The 18,860-nt window shown below is 35.9% G+C and overlaps 1 protein-coding gene across 2 annotated transcripts in view; it reads left to right on the top strand.

Moving 5' to 3' along the window:
• Abcb1 (ATP binding cassette subfamily B member 1) overlaps window positions 1-18,860 on the top strand; it is a 179,584-nt gene that overhangs the window by 80,655 nt on the left and 80,069 nt on the right. The window contains exons 1-2 of one of the 2 annotated variants that reach the window (XM_076860677.1): window positions 16,852-16,961; window positions 17,540-17,613. In XM_076860677.1, coding sequence (XP_076716792.1) covers window positions 17,546-17,613 — 68 coding nt within the window. In that variant the 5' untranslated portion in view covers window positions 16,852-16,961; window positions 17,540-17,545. Of the gene's footprint in view, window positions 1-16,851; window positions 16,962-17,539; window positions 17,614-18,860 lie in introns of those variants that run through there. The other variant, XM_076860686.1, reaches the window with a different exon arrangement.

Below are 18,860 nucleotides of genomic sequence, written 5' to 3'. Positions count from 1 at the left end.
CTTAAAGACAAGGATAAATTTTTATTCCTTGCCATTTGTCACAGGACCAGTGCTAAAGGGTCCAAGGTCTTGTGCTAACATATAATTGAATACTTAAATGGGGAAAAATAATATTAAAGGAATTTTTTACAAGTATAGAAGTTCTTCATTCTAAAGGATAAATTCTCGTGTTCTGATAAAACTTTATAAAATCAATAAATAAAAGGTTAAGTTTTTCCAGGAACTTCCTTTGTTTGTTTTACAGGAAATCACATAAAACTTATAATTCTCTGTATGAAGAAAAGTTATTTATAAAAGTTTTTTCTTTTCAAATTCTATTTTTATATTCTAATTTAGACCACTTTATTTGAACATAATCAGGAAAAATTTCACAAAGTTTAATTATAAGATTGAGTTTCTTAGAGTGGAATTTTCTCACTGCCCCCTAGTTTAGGAACCCTTTATACTTTTCTTATGAACCCTGCCACAGATCTGGCATTATAGCTGAAGGACTCTAGGAAGGATACCCTCCACAAACTCATATCCAGATCCACCAGGATCAACTGTCAGGAACCTGTTTTGTATTCATGTTTCCACTTTGTCATGAAGCCATTCAAATAGGATGCCAGTGCTCCTCAGCAATCATGAAATCACACACAAGATATTCTCTAGGTCTACATTGAAGAATACAAGGAACTGTGTAATTCAGCCAATTATAGAAAGGTTCGTGTTCTAACTCCAAGGCTGCTAGTAATTCCTGAAGACTCCTCCCATTAACACTTTACCCATAGTGACTATGACAACTTCTTTCTTCATTTAGTTGCCAGTCTTGTCATGTCCAAAGGTTACTTGGAGAGTGAGACTTTATCCAGGATCTAGCTATAAAACCTGTTCATCAAATCATTCAAACACATTCTAGCTGATTAATTGCAGTAGGGCCTAATTTTACTTTTGAGAATGACAAATGCTGGGCCAGGATGGTTTGAAATCTTCATGATCTTGAACTGCATTCCTTGGTACATTGATAGAGACCATTTTAAGTTCCCTTCTAACAGAAAGATAATGCATCTAGAATATTTATTCTTGCAAACTTCAATGTAGCTACATTTAGCATTAATGTACACGATTTCAAGAAAAAAATTAAACGGTAGAAATATAGACTTAAAAAGAGATTTTTTTTCCTTAGTAGTATACTACCTGAAAATTCTAAACTCTCAATTCTGCTTCTTAAACATATAATTTGGTTCTGAACTCAAAAGAAATATTTAGAAGTAGTTATAGAGTGGTTCCAGAGTTCAAAGTTTCACTTGGGATCCTGAATTAAAATTTTTATTCTGTCAGACAAAACCTTAGTTTTTTCTTTAAATATTAAAGATTAAGGATTATCTTCCCCTTGTATTATTTTTCCCTTTCCCCTTGCTACCTCTTGTATGTAATTTTGTATAACCCTGAGGGTCTCCTTCCATTTCCATGCAATTTCCCTTCTCCCTCCCTTTCCCTCCCACCTCTCATCCCTGTTTAATGTTAATCTTCTTCTCATGTTCTTCGTCCCTACTCTGTTCTTAGTTACTCTCCTTATATCAAAGAAGACATTTGACATTTGTTTTTTAGGGATTGGCTGGCTTCACTTAGCATAATCTGCTCTAATGCCATCCATTTCCCTCCAAATTCGAATCAAAGTGTGAAATATGATATATCAAGAACTATGTAATGTTTTGAACAACCAACAATAAAAAAAAAAGATTAAGGATTAAATGAGAAAATTAGCAAGGTGCAGTTGTGCATGTCTATAATCCCAGCATCACTGGAGGCTAAAACAGGAGAATGGCAGATTAGAGGTCAGCATCAGCAACCTAGTGAGGCTCTAAGCCACTTAGTGATACCTTGTTACAAAATAAAAAATAAAAAGATCTGGGGATGTGGCTCAGTGGTTAAACACCTCTGGGTTCAATCCCTTGTGCTAAATAAATAAATAAATATATGAAAATATCTGATTTAATAAATATTAGTCATTATTACCCTTTCCTCAAGTGCAGGAAAAAATTCCTCTAAGGATAAAGACTAACTTATTTCTCCTGTGTCTAGGATGGTCAACACAATTGGCTAATATTTGTTAAATATTGTTGCTATGGAATTCTTAGATCCGGAATGAAGATCTAAGAATTGAAAAATTTATAATGTGTTGTGTGTGGCCTCAGGTTACCAGGATAGAATACCTGGTGGTAAACATCAGGATTCACCTTCTAATACTGGCCACAAATCTTGAACATACCAGAGTCTCTAAGAAATTTTCAAATTGTTTATCTTTCTCTTAACTAAAGATGATTTGCTCTGTATGTAAACATGATTAATTTATATCTTTTACATTTTTCTATGAAAAACATCATAAATCAAAAAATTCCTTTGTGAAACTCCATTTCCTGGTTTTTTAAGTTGCAACATATACACAAAGATAAAAATCAAATCTTCATAGATCCAAGAACTCAAACCTGCTCCAAGCATTTTTTTAAAAAATATGAATGTAATATTTTCTTTATGATCTCAAAAGATAGGAATCTTTCTGAGAATGTCAAATTAAAACAGTGTTTTGTTTGCCAGCTAAGACCTTGCAATATTATTCTAAAATGTGGAATGAGAATTGAAAAAGAGTGCCCACGAAAATAGAGTAGGAGGAAAGGGAAGACCAGTGATGTCAATTCAGTCATTCCTCAATTCAGTAAATATTTACTCTGTATTCAACTATTGTACTTGTTATGCTGCAGGTGCTAGGAAACAGAAGTGAATAAAACAGAGATGGCATGCCTTACAAAGCTCTTAACTCAATAGGGAGGACACATTTTATAACGAGCAGAAGTTGTAATTGTGATATACAATAAGAGGGGACAGTCTAAGATACTTTGTGAGTTACTATCAAGGGGAGCAAGTGTAATCAGGAAGCATAGGGAATATTTCCCTGAGAAGTGACTTTAAACCAAGCCTGAAGAATGAATCTATGTTATTCAGGTATAGGGTTTATGCTTGGGTGTATGCACACATATGGATGTATTGGGCAATTCAGAGGGGCCACATCATGGAGGATCAATGGTATCAAACCTCTCGAGAGCAACAGGAAGCTGTAAGTCTTACCAAGGAACATCATATGGTATCATGTGCATTTTTACAAATTACTTTGAGGAGAAATTAGTTATGAAACAAAGTAGCCCAAGTAAGAGAGGATGGCTGTTATCATAGTCTAGACATGGTCACTGTCCTTGTTGAGAAAAAATAGATTCAAACTGGACATGCAGAGTAAGGGAGAAGGGATGACTTCTTCCCCTTCTCCTGAGTTTCTGAACTGAGTAAGTATTGCTGCTGTGTACTCATTATAGTGCAGGCTAAAAGAGAATCCAATCTTGGGGCAGAATCAAAAGTTTTGTGTAGTTAGTACTCAATGTGAAATACATTATATCACTTAGGTGGCAATTTCTGCAGTACAGTTTTTATAATTTATTATCTTAAAATGGTAACAAAGATGATGGAGAGTGAGGAAAACCTGACTATGGGACAGTAGAAAGTTTCCCTTTTGCCATTCGATGAACTAGTAATAGTGGTCACTATTTGATTATGATACATAATGATCAAGAAAAATAAAGAAAACAAAGCTAAAAACCATAGCAGAATATTAATTTTTGCTAAAGTTAGTTTCTAGATACGGACACTAAAGTGCAGCTTGGCAATAAGTAGGAACACTGCCTCCAAGGTCATGGCTTACTGTCAAATAGAGATAACACAGTTAAATGCTTGTCAGAATTACGGAATACCTCACTAGGAAGGACAAATACAAAGGAAGTCAACTAAAAGATAAGAATCAGAATTCATCTGGTTCTCACACACGAAAAAAGAAGAAATAAAAGAAAAAAGAAAAAAAATTCTTTTGTGTCTTAAAGTCATACCATAAATTTTGTAGAATTTTCATGTTACTCTAATTAGTATCAGTCCCTCATTTTCTTTTTTTTTTTTTAAGAGAGAGAGAGAGAGAGAATTTTTTTAATATTTATTTTTTTTTTTTTTTAGTTTTTGGCGGACACAACATCTTTGTTTGTATGTGGTACTGAGGATCCAATCCAGGCTGCATGCACGCCAGGCGAACACACTACTGCATGAGCCACATCCCCAGCCCAGGCCCTCATTTTGTATGTGTTCACATTATTGTAGATATTTGTAGAGAAATTTATTATCAATTACAACAAAAATGCAACTTGTAATAAGCAATATTTCCTATGTTTCCATTGTTGCATGTCAAAATAAACCTCAGGCCTCAGTTGATTGACCTTGGAATCCTAAACACATGATCTGCAGACACTAATATAGTAAGTAGACTGCATTCTAGCATCTACAGTTCTACTGGATCATGAGGAGTGGTAACTAAATTGGGCTGGTCTGGCTGGTCAAGGGCAAAACCAAAAATCAAGATGAGAGAAACTTGATGTGAAGTAAAAAAACAACAAACAAAAACCAGCTAGAGAACAGGATTGCCCTGTCCCTCCAACATGTATCCCATGTGATCTAATCTGAAATCTCCTTGGTATGAGAGAAAAACAGCAAGCACCATGCCAGAAAACCTATGTTGTTAATTTCTGTCTTTCTAACAGAATGTCTGGTTTGATCAACTTTGGCACTTCAGAGACTCAGTGTAAGGAAGGAACTGCATATGTTGACCTTTACACTGTCTTATAAACCCAAACATCTATTAATCCAGGGAGAAATACTGGAGCATAAGAATTATCCTATAGTAGAAACCATGTTAAAGAAATAACTTCAAAAGCATTAATGTTCAAGGATTTCCAAGACCTTAGCTGCACTATTTAAAACTTTTTTTCCTGTTTTGGCTCATTGTCACTTCTTTTGATGAGGTTTCCCCCTGACCATACTACTAAAAATTGTAATCTTTGCCTGCCTACCTTTCCCAGTCTCCTTCCCCTGTTTTAATTTCCCCATATTACTTTCCATCTTTTAATATAACTAAATTACTTTTATATATTTGTGTTCATCTACCTATACCCACCTCTAAATATAAGTTCTGCCTGAGCAGAGATTTTTGTTTTACTCATGGATATACACTTTGTTCACAGAATAGCACATAACATCTAGTAGGTACTCAATTAATTTTGTCAAATAAATAAATTAATTCCCAATAGAAATTTAAAATAAAATATTTCTTAAGTTACAATTGTAAAATCAGATTTAAACAACTGTGTTCATCTATGAGAAAGAACATTGTTTCATACTTACAGGAAGTATATTTTAAAGAGATATGTCATTTGACAAATCTGAAACCTTTTTTAAAGAATGAGTGAGTTAACACCATCTCACTGAACTGAGTTCACCTTGCTCCCAAGAGAGAGTTCATTTGAGATTAGGAAGTTCAAAGTCTATGAATCATAAAGCAATTTAGGAAACTAAACAGGACATGATGTTTTTAATGAACACTGCCAAGTAAAAAGCCCTTTAAGGTAATGTTGCTATTTTTATGTCAGGAATTCCTCATTGCTGATGTACTAAGGGTGAAAGTTTTGGCTATAAATTAAGAAAATAATTAAACATACCATCCACATACTTATTGAACACCAAAGAAATTTGCCTTTAGTAATAATCTTCAGAAAAAAATTTATTAAGCACATAAAAAATTAGCCCAATGTTTATAGCCACTTTTCATTTTTAATTAAAACTCCTGTTAAATAAATAATTCATTAGTCTATCAAGAATAACAGTAACAACAATACAAACACTCAGGAATTTAGACATCTAGGTACTAAGCTAACTACTTCACATTCAGCATGTTATTTTCCAAAAGAGAAATTTCAGTTGCAGTGAGAATTAATAAATCTTCCTGGAGACCAGCTTGGCAACATTAGTGACTCCATCTTAAAAACAAAAAATTAAAAAGCAGAAATCAGAACTTAAACTCCAACAGTTTGATACTAAAGTCCCTGTTATCAACGCAATGGTGTATTGTTTCTTATTTCTAAAACGTTAGTAAAAGGCAAAACTTGTTATTATTGAGAACATTCAAAGCATAGTCTTGTAGATTCTGAAGCTGAATCCAAAAAAACAAGAGAGTTCAAACTATTTCTTGGCAGCCATCACCAAAATCGGCACATGACTTCCTTGGATATTTACTTTAAATGGGATAGTGATCATTTAGATGTGTCAGTTCAGTTTTGTTTGTAAAGACAGAAAAAAAAAAAACAATCCCCCTATAGCTTTATATTTTTAACCTAACAATTTTTACACTTGAACACACACATAGAGCTTGAGGGACTTTGTACCTGTCATCTTCACATTTTCAGCATCTTGCAAAGTGTTTGCTACATAGTGCTAAATAATAATTTGAAGTAAAGAAAAAAAGAATCAAAGAAATAATCCCTCCAGCTAAAGTCCAGAACTCTTCAGGGGTATGACAATTAAGTCCTCAGTTGATCTTCTTTCCTCTTTATTATGTTACTCAAGTAGAAGTTTATGAGGGTTAGTTAGAAAAAGGACCTCCAGGCCATTGACTTCTCAATAAGTCTTTCAGGCTGATATGAAAACAGCAATTAAGAAAAAAATGTATCCAGGTTACATAGGAAGTTGATGGCCAAATCAAAGCTGGAATCCAGTTATTTCAGTCTACCATAAATTTTTCTTGTCACTTCAAGATCATTTTTTTCTTTCTTTCGTTTTTGTTTTTAGTTGATATATTTGTCTTTTAATATTTTGTAACTGGACAAAGCAACCTGTTAGCACTCTTTACACTGTGATGGGAATTTTTTTAGGTGTTTTTTTTAAATCTTTTATTGATTTTATTATTATTATTTTAAATACACGACAGCAGTGGAATGCATTACAATTCTTATTACACATATAGAGCACATTTTTTCATATCTCTGTATATAAAGTATGTTGACACCCAATTCAAGTCTTCATACATGTACTTTGTATAATGATGTCCACCACATTCCACCATCCTTGCTAATCCCCTGCCCCTTCCCTTTCCCTCTCACCCCTCTTCCCTATCTAGAATTAATCTAACCCTCCCATGCTCTCCCTCCCTACTCCACTATGAGTCAACCTCCTTATGTCAGAGAAAACATTTGACACTTGTTTTGGGGGATTGGCTAACTTCACTTAGCATTATCTTCTCCAACGCCATCTATTTACCGGCAAATGCCATGATTTTCTTCTTTTTTAATGCTGAGTAAAATTCCATTGTGTATATATGCCACATTATTTTTAACCATTCATCCACTGAAGGACATCTAGGTTGACTCCACAGTTTAGCTATTGTGAACTGTGCTGCTATAAACATTGATGTGGCTGTGTCCCTGTAGTATGCTGTTTTTAAGTCCTTTGGGTATAGTCTGAGAAGGGGAATAGCTGGGTCACATGGTGGTTCCATTCCCAGATTTCCAAGGAATCTCCATACTGCTTTCCAAATTGGCTGCACCAATTTGCAGTTCCACCAACAATGTATGAGTGTGCCCTTTTCCCCACATTCTCGTGCCGGGTTTCTGTTTTCGCGACTAAAAGGCTCAGGGGTCACTCCAGGAAAATTGGGCTAACTGGGCTGCGCAAAATAATCATCACACAAGAGACACAAATACCTTTTTGATGGGATCACCATGACAGTTCCTCTGACCTTAAGTGTCTGAAGGAGGAGAACTGGAGCACATGCTGACCCCTTTTATTGAAGAGAAGCTATTCAAATGAGGCAAGGGGTCAGGTTTCAGGGGGCTGAGTCTATTGTCATGATATCCACTGTCAGCAGGTTGACTGACACCTGGGTAGGCCACACCCAAGGGCACAGTAAGAGAAGGGCACACAAACACAAGACACTTCCATGGAAGATTCTATCCTAAACAGGGCAAGGAGTTATATTACAAAGGAACAGGTGAACATAGCTTCACCCATGGGGCTGTAGCAAGACACACCCATGAATGTGACATCGACCCTGGAACCCAAGAAGGGTGGGGAAAGCTCTGCCACATTTCTGTGACTGAGCGCCTCAGCACCCAGGTGGGAAGCATGAGTCAGTCACGTGCAGGGTTGGTCTCCCACATCCTTGCCAACACTTGTTGTTGTTTGTCTTCATAATAGCTGCCATTCTGACTGGAGTGAGATAATATATTAGAGTAGTTTTGATTTGCATTTCTCTGATTGCTAGAGATGATGAGCATTTTTTAATATATTTGTTGATTGATTGTATACTACGGAGCAATAGTAACAAAAATAGCATGGTATTGGCACTAAAACAGGCTGGTAGAACAATGGTACAGAATAGAGGACACAGAGACTAACCCACAGAATTACAATTATATTATATTAGAAAAAGGTGCCAAAGAAAAGATAGCATCTTCAACAAATGGTGCTGGGAAAACTGGAAATTCATATGCAACAAAATGAAATTAAACCCTATCTCTCACCATGCACAAATCTCAACTCAAAATGGATCAAGGACCTAGGAACTAAACCAGAGTCTCTGTATCTAATAAAAGAAAAAGTGGACCCTAATCTTCATTATGTGGGATTAGGCCCCAACTTCCTTAATAAGACTCCTATAGCGCAAGAATTAAAACCAAGAATAAATAAATGGGATGGAATCAAACTAAAAAGTTTTCTTTCAGCAAAAGAAATAATCTATCAGGTGAACAGAGAGCCTACATTCTGGGAGCAAAGTTTTACTCCTCACACATCAGATAGCGCACTAATCTCTAGGGTATATAAAGAACTCAAAAAGCTAAACACGGAAAAAAAAAAAATAACCCAGTCAACAAATGGGCCAAGGTCATGAACAGACACCTCAAGATCATTTCCATGTTACTTTTTCTTTCTATCTTACATTCTTTTTTCTCTCTTAGAAAAAATACTGAAAGGCATTTTCAGAAATCTGAGAATTTTTAAAGAAATGCAGAATCCTGGGGATTCCCAATGTTGTTCATTTTAGCCAGTAAATTTTAGCTTTCACTAATGTGACTGTTTTCTCCTTAATAAACAGCAAATATCAATGAGAGCAGAAAACAGTAACCAGGATCCTGGACCTTCTGTCTTATCCTCAGCTTAATAAAAATAAAACAAACAACCAGAAAATCCTGGAAATTCATTTGCAACAAAATGAAATTAAACCCCTATCTCTCACCATGCACAAATCTCAACTCAAAATGGATCAAGATCTTAGGAATTAAACCAGAGTCTCTGCATCTAATAAAAGAAAAAGTGGGCCCTAATCTTCATTATAAAATAATCTTCATTATTTTATTTTTTCATTATAAAAGTAATACACATTTAATATAAGAAATCTGTAAAATACAAAAAAAATTAAAGTAAAAAAACTCACCTAACGTCTACAACTAAAAGATAAGCTCTCAACATTTTGATTTATTTTTTGCTAGTATTATAGCAGCCAATTTGCTTTTCAAAAAATAATATCATATTGTCACAACTTTCACCCTCTCTGTTCCTTGCATTTTAACATAGACATTTTATGATGTTATTACAAACTCATAAGCAAATTTTATATTACTATTTAATTTAAGATAAAGAATCATAATTTATTCAGTCACACATATGTGGTTAAGTGCTTAGAGTATTTCTCACTTTTCATGGTTTAAAATTAAGCAGCTAATAAAATTATGTGCCCAATTTAAAAAATTCTTTACTTAGAATTATTTCTTTAATATAATCTTTCTAAAATTTTATTAGTGAGTCAAACATAGTTAAAGTGTATATGGCCATATTTTTAAAAAATCATTTTAGTAATTTTCCAAACATACTTATCTTACTCCACTCCTGTGAACACTTAATAGCATCATCTTCAAAATGCCTTTACTACTTTAATTTGTAGTAAAAATTTCTTTGTAGTTACCTTGAATATTTCAGTATACCCCTCTTTGTTTTCCAGTATACTTTTTTCCTTTTTCATGTGAATTTCCTATTTTTGTCTTTTCCCTAGTTCTATTTAAGTCTTTAAATTATTTCTTACCCATTTATATGAACCCTTTATATATTAGAAATATAATTTTTTTAAAAGAGAGAGTGAGAGAGGGAGAGAGAGAATTTTTTAATATTTATTTTTAGTTTTCGGCGGATACAACATCTTTGTTTTGTATGTGGTGCTGAGGATTGAACCCGGGCTGCATGCATGCCAGGTGAGCATGCTACCACTTGAGCGACATCCCCAGCCCAAGAAATATAAATTTATTATAATACTTGCAATAAGTAGCAACTTGGTTTGCCATTGTCTTTAAATTTGAATTTATCCAAGTTGATTTTTATGTTCATTTTGTGACTTTATTTGAAATATCCACTTACAATTATTTCCATATTATTATTTACTTTCAGCATCTCTCACTAGCTCTTTCTAGTCATTACACTTAATTTCAAGTCTCTAATTCTTACATATGTCTTAGTTTTCCACTGGCCATCTCTATCAGAACATCTGGGTAATAATGTGCTTTATGCCAAATACTTTCCTTATTTACTTCTTACCTTATTTACTTCTTAGAAACACCCTAGGTATATACTATAATTGTTCCTATTTTAAAAATTTAGAAATCAGGATTTGCCAGAGGCCATATAACTTATCCAAACCCTTCAGCTGATAAGTAATGAAGCTAGAATTCAGATCTTCCTAAGCTACCTTTCATTCTCCTCTTTCCTTTGTCTTCCCTCCCCTTAATTCTGTCATTCATCTAAAAATTTTTGTGTTATTACAGTAGGCTTATTTTCATAGAGAAAAGTTACTGAGAGGGACAATTCTCTAATGGAACTTTAAAGATGGTAATAGAGGTTGGTAGAAGAGATGGTGGGTGGCAATAGAAGTTTTAAAGGACTCTGAAGATAATTCAGCAGTCTATCAGTCTAACTTCAGAAAGCAGTATTAATTTTTAATTTTTATTTTTGGTACCCAAGGGTGCTTTACCACTGAGCCATTCCCAGACCTTTTTATTTTTTATTTTGATACAGGCGCTCACTAAGTTGTTGAGACTGGTTTTGAACTTGCCATCTCCCTGCCTCAGCCTTCTGGGTAGCTAGGATTACCAGTGTGCGCTGCTTTGATGTCATACTCTCAGCACTTAGTATTCAACAAGCATTCACTAAATCTTTGTGTAAGTTATAAAGAACATACAAAGAAATTGATCATCACGTACGATAATATGTACAAGTGAGAGGTATAGACATGATGAGTAGGATTGAGAGGGGTAGAAATCACTTCTTTCTGGAGTAAATCAGTAAGTCAGTTAATTTCCAATTAAGTAAAGTCATTGTTATTTGATCACTATTTCACCCAACTTGTGGCTGTTGCAGTACTTGCTAAATGATGACAAAATAAACAACCTCTTCGGAAACTACCAGATTTAACTTAAGGATTTCAATTTTTTTTAATGCATGAGTTTTTAAAGCAATCTGAGGTAATCAAATATGACTTTAGGTCATATTACAGTCATTCATTGTCCCCTGTCATTAAGACAGTCATATGTCCTTTACACATAAAAATATCAGTTACACATAAATGGGTGGAGATTTTATTATTGTAGACCTTTTATTGTCGTTAGCACACTGAGTCATCTGTAGTACTCTTTGCACTAGTAACCTGTTAGATTCTTTCTCTGGCTCAGAGCAGGAAGTTCAACAGAGTATTTATATTTTGGGGGCTAGGGATATAGCTTAGTTGTTAGAGTACTTGCCTCACATGCATAAGGCTCTGGGTTCAATCCCCAGTAACACACACACACACACACACACACACACACACACACACACGTATGTTTTCCTTCTTTCTTTCAAGATATGTTCTTTTAGGATATATATAGTTTGGACTCAGACTGGCTAAATAGAGGGTCTAGGAGAAATGGTAATGGTGGGGGATGAATCATGATAGAGATCAGAGGAAGAGACCCACCAGATTCACAACAAAGTGGTCATGAGGAGAACCACCTAAAGAAATAAAAAATCTTAGGAGAAGGGAAAATAGCAGAAAAGCTTTTTAAAATTGGTAAATTTGTGATGACAAAAAAGGGTTGAGGGAGCTAGGATACGAAAATTTGTCTGAATATGTAACCAGAACCTGTACATTCTTCACAGTAAGTCAAAGCTTTTTGATTGATAAAAACACATGTAATAGATTTTCTGTTGATGTCAGAATTATAAGGTCATCAAATTTCCACATTAAAGACATATAAATGTGTATTAACAATAAATTTACAGAAATTAAGAACTCAGAAATTGGAATTAGGATGCATTTTATGCTGGGTGCAATGCCATACCACTGTAGTCCCAGTTACTTGGGAGACTGAGACAGGAAGATTACAAGTTCAAGGCCAGTCTGGGCAATATAGTTAAGATCCTGGTTCAAATAATAACCAAAATAATAACAATTTTGTGCATCAAGAGGCTATTTGATAAGGAGAGCTAATGGGTATAGCTAAAACACCGGTAGGACTTCTATCTCTTAACACTCTGGTCCTGGGAGAAACTCAACTATTTATGGGACTCATTGAAAATATTCTTTACATTTAAGATTGAGTTGTTTGGTAGATATTTACATATAGTTTCACTTTTGTAGGATAGAAAGGTGTGTTTCATTATAGGTTAAAGCTGTTTTAGATGATAATCAGGTTCAGAGAAAATAAGGCAATTAGCCTGTCAACAGTATTTATGGAATCCTTACCACTGAAAAGCACTGTACTAACCACTATACAACAAATGAATAAATCATCCCAGCAACAAGGACCTTAGACTCTCTCAGAGGCAGCAGAAATGCTACAAATAATCTATAGTCTCTGTAAAGGCAGGATATAATGTTTAAATCATATATCACTATGATTAACCCAATGTTTAGCATATGGAAGGTACTCAGTAACTGTGTATAGGCAATTGACTGAACAGAAGCCCAAATTTATGAAGAAACATCCCAATAATTTAAAAAAATTTAAGTAGTACACAAAATAAGAACAATGTCATCTTACAATAAAAAGCCTTTATAATTTTATACTTGGTTCACAATTTTATCATTCACTTATCTAACACATGTTTATTGAGCACATTCTATGCACCAGGGACTATTTCTAAGTGTTGTGGACAAAATGGCATGGCATTTGAGTAAAGACCTGGAAGAAAATGAATGAACATGTTCAGTTAACTTAAGGGAAGAAAGTTTCAGGTGTAGGTAACAGTGCCAATGGTCTGAGGTGGAGCATGCTTATATGTCTGAAGAACAGAGAAAAGGCTGGTGAGACTGGAACAGAATAAACAAGGGAAAGAGTAACAAGAGATGAGGTCAGAGGTAAGGGGGGCCAGATTATGCAAGAACTAATGTCATAGGAAGGGCTTTAGGTTTTGCTCTGAATGAGGTTGGAAGCCATTAGACAGTGATATTTATTTCACTTCTTTTACTGTAAAAGACAATCATGGTGGTGGTGTGTGGGTAGAGGGCAGGGAAGCAGAGAGGGGTAAAGGTAAAAGCAGAAATACCAGTTACAAAGTTGTTATAATACTAATGGTGATACCTGCTGACAGAAGTGACAACAAAGGTATGAAATGGTATTATATTTATCCATTACTTAGTCTTTTCCCATATCATTATTGAGAGCAAGGAAGTCTGTGTCCTAAAGCAGTAATCATAACAATTGTTCAAGTCTTTAAGGATAAATAAATATAGCTACATGCATGAATGCTGAAGGATGGCAAGGAAGGACAAAAAGTGATCAAAAATGAGCTTTTATTATTAACATATAGCCAATATTGAGTATTTAGAGAGTTTCAGGCACTATACAAGACTTAAATACACAAATTACTTAATCTTGCAATAACATTCTAAGCTATCTTGCAAAAGAGATAGTGGAGGGAGAGAAAAATGTCATAACTTGTTTAGTTTTCTAAATTGATTTATGATTTATAGAATTTGAACTTCATAATCTCAAGTGAACTCTCTCTTGGTAGTAAAGTGAACTCAATTCAGTGAGATGATGTTCACTCACTCATTCTTTAAAAAAGATTTCAGATTTGTCAAATGATATATCTCTTTAAAATATTACTTCCATGAGTAAGAAACAATGTTCTCAGAGATGAATACACAGTTTTTTAGATCTGAAAAGCAGCTTGTTCAAAGTCACACAGCAAAAGCAGCAGAGATATTACTTGAACCTGATGTATTTGTTTTTGGTTTTTGACTATGAAACCTAAATTGTTTAATGGAGTCAACTACTAACAAAGAAAATTTAAAAAATAATAATTTAAAGATTTACAGCGTGTAAAAGAACAGAGTGAAAAATAAAACCAGAAAACCATCTAAGAAGAAGTACAGTGAGTTTGGCTGACGTGGAATGACCATGTATGCACTGAGAGTGATAGTAGAAAGAAGTGAGGTATAAGAAGATAATGGGGGGAAAAGTAATGTATCAGTCTTTAAAAGCTAACTGAAAACTCTTAGATAAGATATAGTGGGTGACAGGGAACCATCACAGCATTTCTAAGATGAAGTCAGAAAATGATATGTGTCATCGGGCTCAAAAAAGGCAGCATACAATATACCATCACAGTGTGCCATAGTGCAGCAGAGTGGTCAAGAGTGTGATTGAGAGATGGTCTGTGTTCAAGTCCTGGGTCAGTCACTTATCGACTGTGTGACTTTGTGCAAATAGAGTAAACCTGGGTTTCTCCCACTGTAAAATGGGAACAGCAACAATAATAACCACTTTGCAGGGTTCTCCTGAAGATTAAATGCATTAACCCCTTTGAAGTAGGTGAAGCAGTTCCTAATGCATGATCAGTGCTTAATAAATGTGATTCGTTGCTATTATTATCATTCCTATAGATGTGATAGGACAGAGTATAGCAGAGATACAATCTTTAGTGTTGGGGGAACACAAATTGGTGAAATGAGGGTAGAGGACAGGAAAGTGCAGATTGTGGGAAGGCACACTTCAAAAAGTAGAAACAGCTGCTGGATGAAGGCCTGTGGGTGACAACACCGAAGGGGAAGAATTGGATTTCACAGGAAATTGGTGAAGCTCAAGGAGAAATCACCAAGGCCAGTTTGGCATGGGGTGGTAACAGTAATGCAAGACAGGTGCTTGTAAATAAGTCAGGGATGTGATGTGTAAGTAGAAGACCTAGGACTGCCCATTATTTTAGGGCCATCCATATTTTCATATCAGTGGGGCAAAGAAATGCAATAAAATAAATAGAATGGTAGATCCTTATTAAAAAGCAAGCAAGAAAACAAACAAAAAACCCTCTGGGTTATTCTGATCCTTAACCTACATGTGTCCTTAACAGAGATCTTCACTTGAAGCTTAAGACTCTAGAAATAATACACAGCATACTAGAATGCTTTTAAAAATTGCCAGCACTGTTTCAGAAAGGACTTAAGGCCACTCACAAGGATACATAAAGTCTAACAAGATTGCATAAAGGTGGGAAAAGGGAACACAGGAATAAAAGTGGAAAGGGAGAGCAGATGAGAACTCATCCATTTGCCTCCGGTGGACTACTGGGGCATGTTAAGCTGGTAAGCAGTGAACTGAGGGGGCACACAAGCATATCCAATTAGAATAGAGAAAAATTAGTGGCCTGTTAGAAGGTCTAATTAACAATTTGCAATTAAAAAAAAAACCCTTGATTGTATGGTCCAGGGAGGGGGGGAAACATAGGCAAGAAAAATTTGGAGTACACAGAGAAAATTATGACTTTTGATTATATTGTTTAAATACGGGAAATATCCTCACACTGTGTAGTAAAAAGTGAAGGGGTTTTCTTCCGAGGGTTGCGGCAAGCTGAGAGTTAACTTGTAAGTCAGAGAATGCAGACTAGAAGTTACAAAAAATAGCTATTTTCCCTACTTATAAGATGTATGAAAAAACTCTGATGTGAGTTAATACTGCCTTAGTAATCTGAATTGTGAGGCTTTTGGTCAGTTTGAAGAAAAGAGTAGACAATACAATATTAAATGTTAGCAAGTAAATATAGAAAGAAATTACAAATAAAGTAACATAATAAAATGTTGTGTTTAATAATCCAAATTACAATGTGAGAATTTTGAAATGCCCTGGGGAAAACATGGACATTGATTACATACCTTTAAAGTACTTTAAAGGTATGTAAGAACTTTAAAGTACTACACACTTCCCCCCTTCCTCAGTCCCAGACCCCACTACGCACTTTTTGAAAATTTTTAAATTTATTTATTTTTTATGTTGCTGGGCCTCACACGTGTGAGGCAAATGCTCTACTGCTGAGCCATAACCTCTGGCTCTCCCTACCCCACTACACACTTTTAAATGCCATTTTATCCTCAAATACCCACCTCCATATATGGCATCTCTCTTGAGTATATAAATCATATTCAAGCATCTTCCTTTTAATTTCCTCCTGTTCATCATTGTCAAGCATAATGAAAAGAGACTTGCAGGAAATTTCTCCCAGCCTTTTTAGAGGTGCTGCAAGAAAGGGAAATGTAACTACAGAATAGATAAGGATGGAGTTGTTTTATTAATTATAATGTGATGCCAGAGAAAGTTTCCCATAACTTTTCTAAATCCAGGTAGCCATTTGTGTACCTACATATATACGCTTATCTATATATGGAGATTTATGTGGACTTGTAGAGACAAGACTCTCCACGTGTGTCTCTGATGATTCAGGCAATGTGGCCTTGCAGAGAGGTAACAGAAATGAGGCCATTCCTTGGGGAAATCCAAACTATTTCGCAACTTCTAGCGCAATCAACATTCAATCAAGAATCCCTGTCTTCAGGCTGATTGGCTGGGCAGGACTGTGCGGTGTTGGGAGCACACCCACCCGCTTTGCTCCCAGGCTACAGGAAGCTCCGGCGCACTTGCGCAGCGGTTCCTCGAAGCTCAACAACGTTGAAGGTGCTGCTCACATCCGCCAGTCCTTTCAACTAAACTGGGAGTCTCTTCTTCCAAAATCCACGTCCTGGTGAGCGTTCCAAAGGAAAACAACAGGTAGGGGCGCGCGGAGTTATGGACTGGAAGCGGGCAGTTCCCAGGAAGAGTAGAGATGTTCAATTTCCAGAGCGCGGACCCCATCGGAGGAGGGCTTCTTGCGGGGTGGAGGGTGTGAAAGATTTTTCGTAGCCAAATCCATGGTGAATAAGTCGGATGAGCGCTAGTCACTTGAGAAGCTCAGCCCTTAGTTTTCAGCGCTAACCGCGCATAATGGATCCTGCTGCCCACAGCGCGCGGAGTGGTGTAGTGTGGGTACAGGGTCTCAGCCTGCCGGCGGGTGGATTTAAAAAAAAAAAAAAAAAAAAAAGCGAAGAAAACGCCGAGGTAGAGCTGCGTTTGCAGCCAACCAGATCCAGAAAGCGCCGCCGCCCTCCAAGCTCAATCAACAGCTGTGTGTAAGCGCTGGCAGCCCAGAGCCCAGAGAAGCCCATCGTGACCATCATCGCCTGGACAGTTTGGTGCATCAGGGCTAGTGCTCTGCCCTGCCACACTCGGGGATCCGCAGGGGAGTACAGGTCAGCCTCCCCTCTAACTCCTAGGGGCTATTTGGCTAATGTACTGTGGTTTCTTCCCAGGTCGCGATGGAGCTTGAAGGGGACGTCAATGATAAAGAAGGAGAGAACTGCTTGAAGCAGAGCAACAAAAAAAGGTAGCCAGTTTGTTTCACATTTCTAGTTTATAGCGCTTGAGAGATTTGGGGAGTTTGTTTACAGCCTTCAGCCCTGAAATAAATGTTGTTGTTGGTGATTATTATGTTGATCTTAAGATATCCAAGTCAGCCTTTGAAAACAGTCCCCACTCTCTCTACTTAGAGTAGAAGTGCAGTTGGCTGAACTGGACATAGTTTTTGCATCCTCTCTAGGTCTTGGTGAGGCTTTTTCCACAGCTTCCTGGCCCCAGACAGGCCAGTACTCACATCCCTTTTTAAAATTTTATTGACTTCTCCTTTACAAGCAATATTGATCGCCCACGCACCAGCACCATAAGCTGCTTAGGCTCAGCTCTTGTGGTTTAGTACCTTGCTTCTGATAAACAGCTACTTAAACAATGCATATTTGTGGTATGGCCAATGGAACAGAAAGCCAAACTTACATTTAGGGTTTTTTTTTTTTTTTAACTTTAACTATTAGTGACTATATATAAAATTGGTGATGTAATTACAGGGAGAAAGTAAGTAAAGTTTATCATAGTGGTCTGCCTTTGCAAGAAATTTTACACTTCACTCAATAGGTACATTGTTAGTAGAAAATTGTAAATTGTAAGATAAAACCAATTAGAAAATATATCAATATTATTAGAAAACAAGCTTTTCACTGTAAGAAAACAAAAGCAAACGTGTAAATTAAATAATCAAAATAATGTTAAATATGAATTAGAAACTTCAATATAAATTTATGGTTATTTAATAGTTCATTTTCCATACACTGAAGGGGACAATAGAAATAAGTGCTCCTAATGCCAAATCTTGTTTTTAAATACTGTTGCTCACTAAATGGAATGAGCACCCCATAGAAAAACAGCTAATTTTAGCCAAGTCTTGGGTAGGAAAAATACAAAGAGAGCCTAGGGTACTTTGTGATACCTGAAAACAGGGAAGTGAAGGTTAATGAAGTAGTCAGAAGACACAGGAGGAAGTTTGGACAGGTTTCCTCTGGTTAAGTCTGGGACAATTTGAGCATCAAGGGAAACAATAGTTGTAATTGATTTTGAGATACTGAATAGAATATAATTGATGAATCCTTTATAATATTCTGAGAAGAAGGAAACTGAAAGAGGATGAGAGAGGTACAGAAAATAAAGGAACATTTACAGAAAAATGCAGTGATCGTATTAGAAACTGCATTGTTGTAATTGATCCAGGCAAGAATTATCAATGGAACATAAACTATTTAGAGA

Source organism: Callospermophilus lateralis, chromosome 1, assembly GCF_048772815.1.
Source record: "Callospermophilus lateralis isolate mCalLat2 chromosome 1, mCalLat2.hap1, whole genome shotgun sequence".
NCBI classification, from domain to species: domain Eukaryota; kingdom Metazoa; phylum Chordata; class Mammalia; order Rodentia; family Sciuridae; genus Callospermophilus; species Callospermophilus lateralis.
Note: the sequence above shows the minus strand (reverse complement) of the source record. Positions and strands in the feature narration are given on the sequence as shown.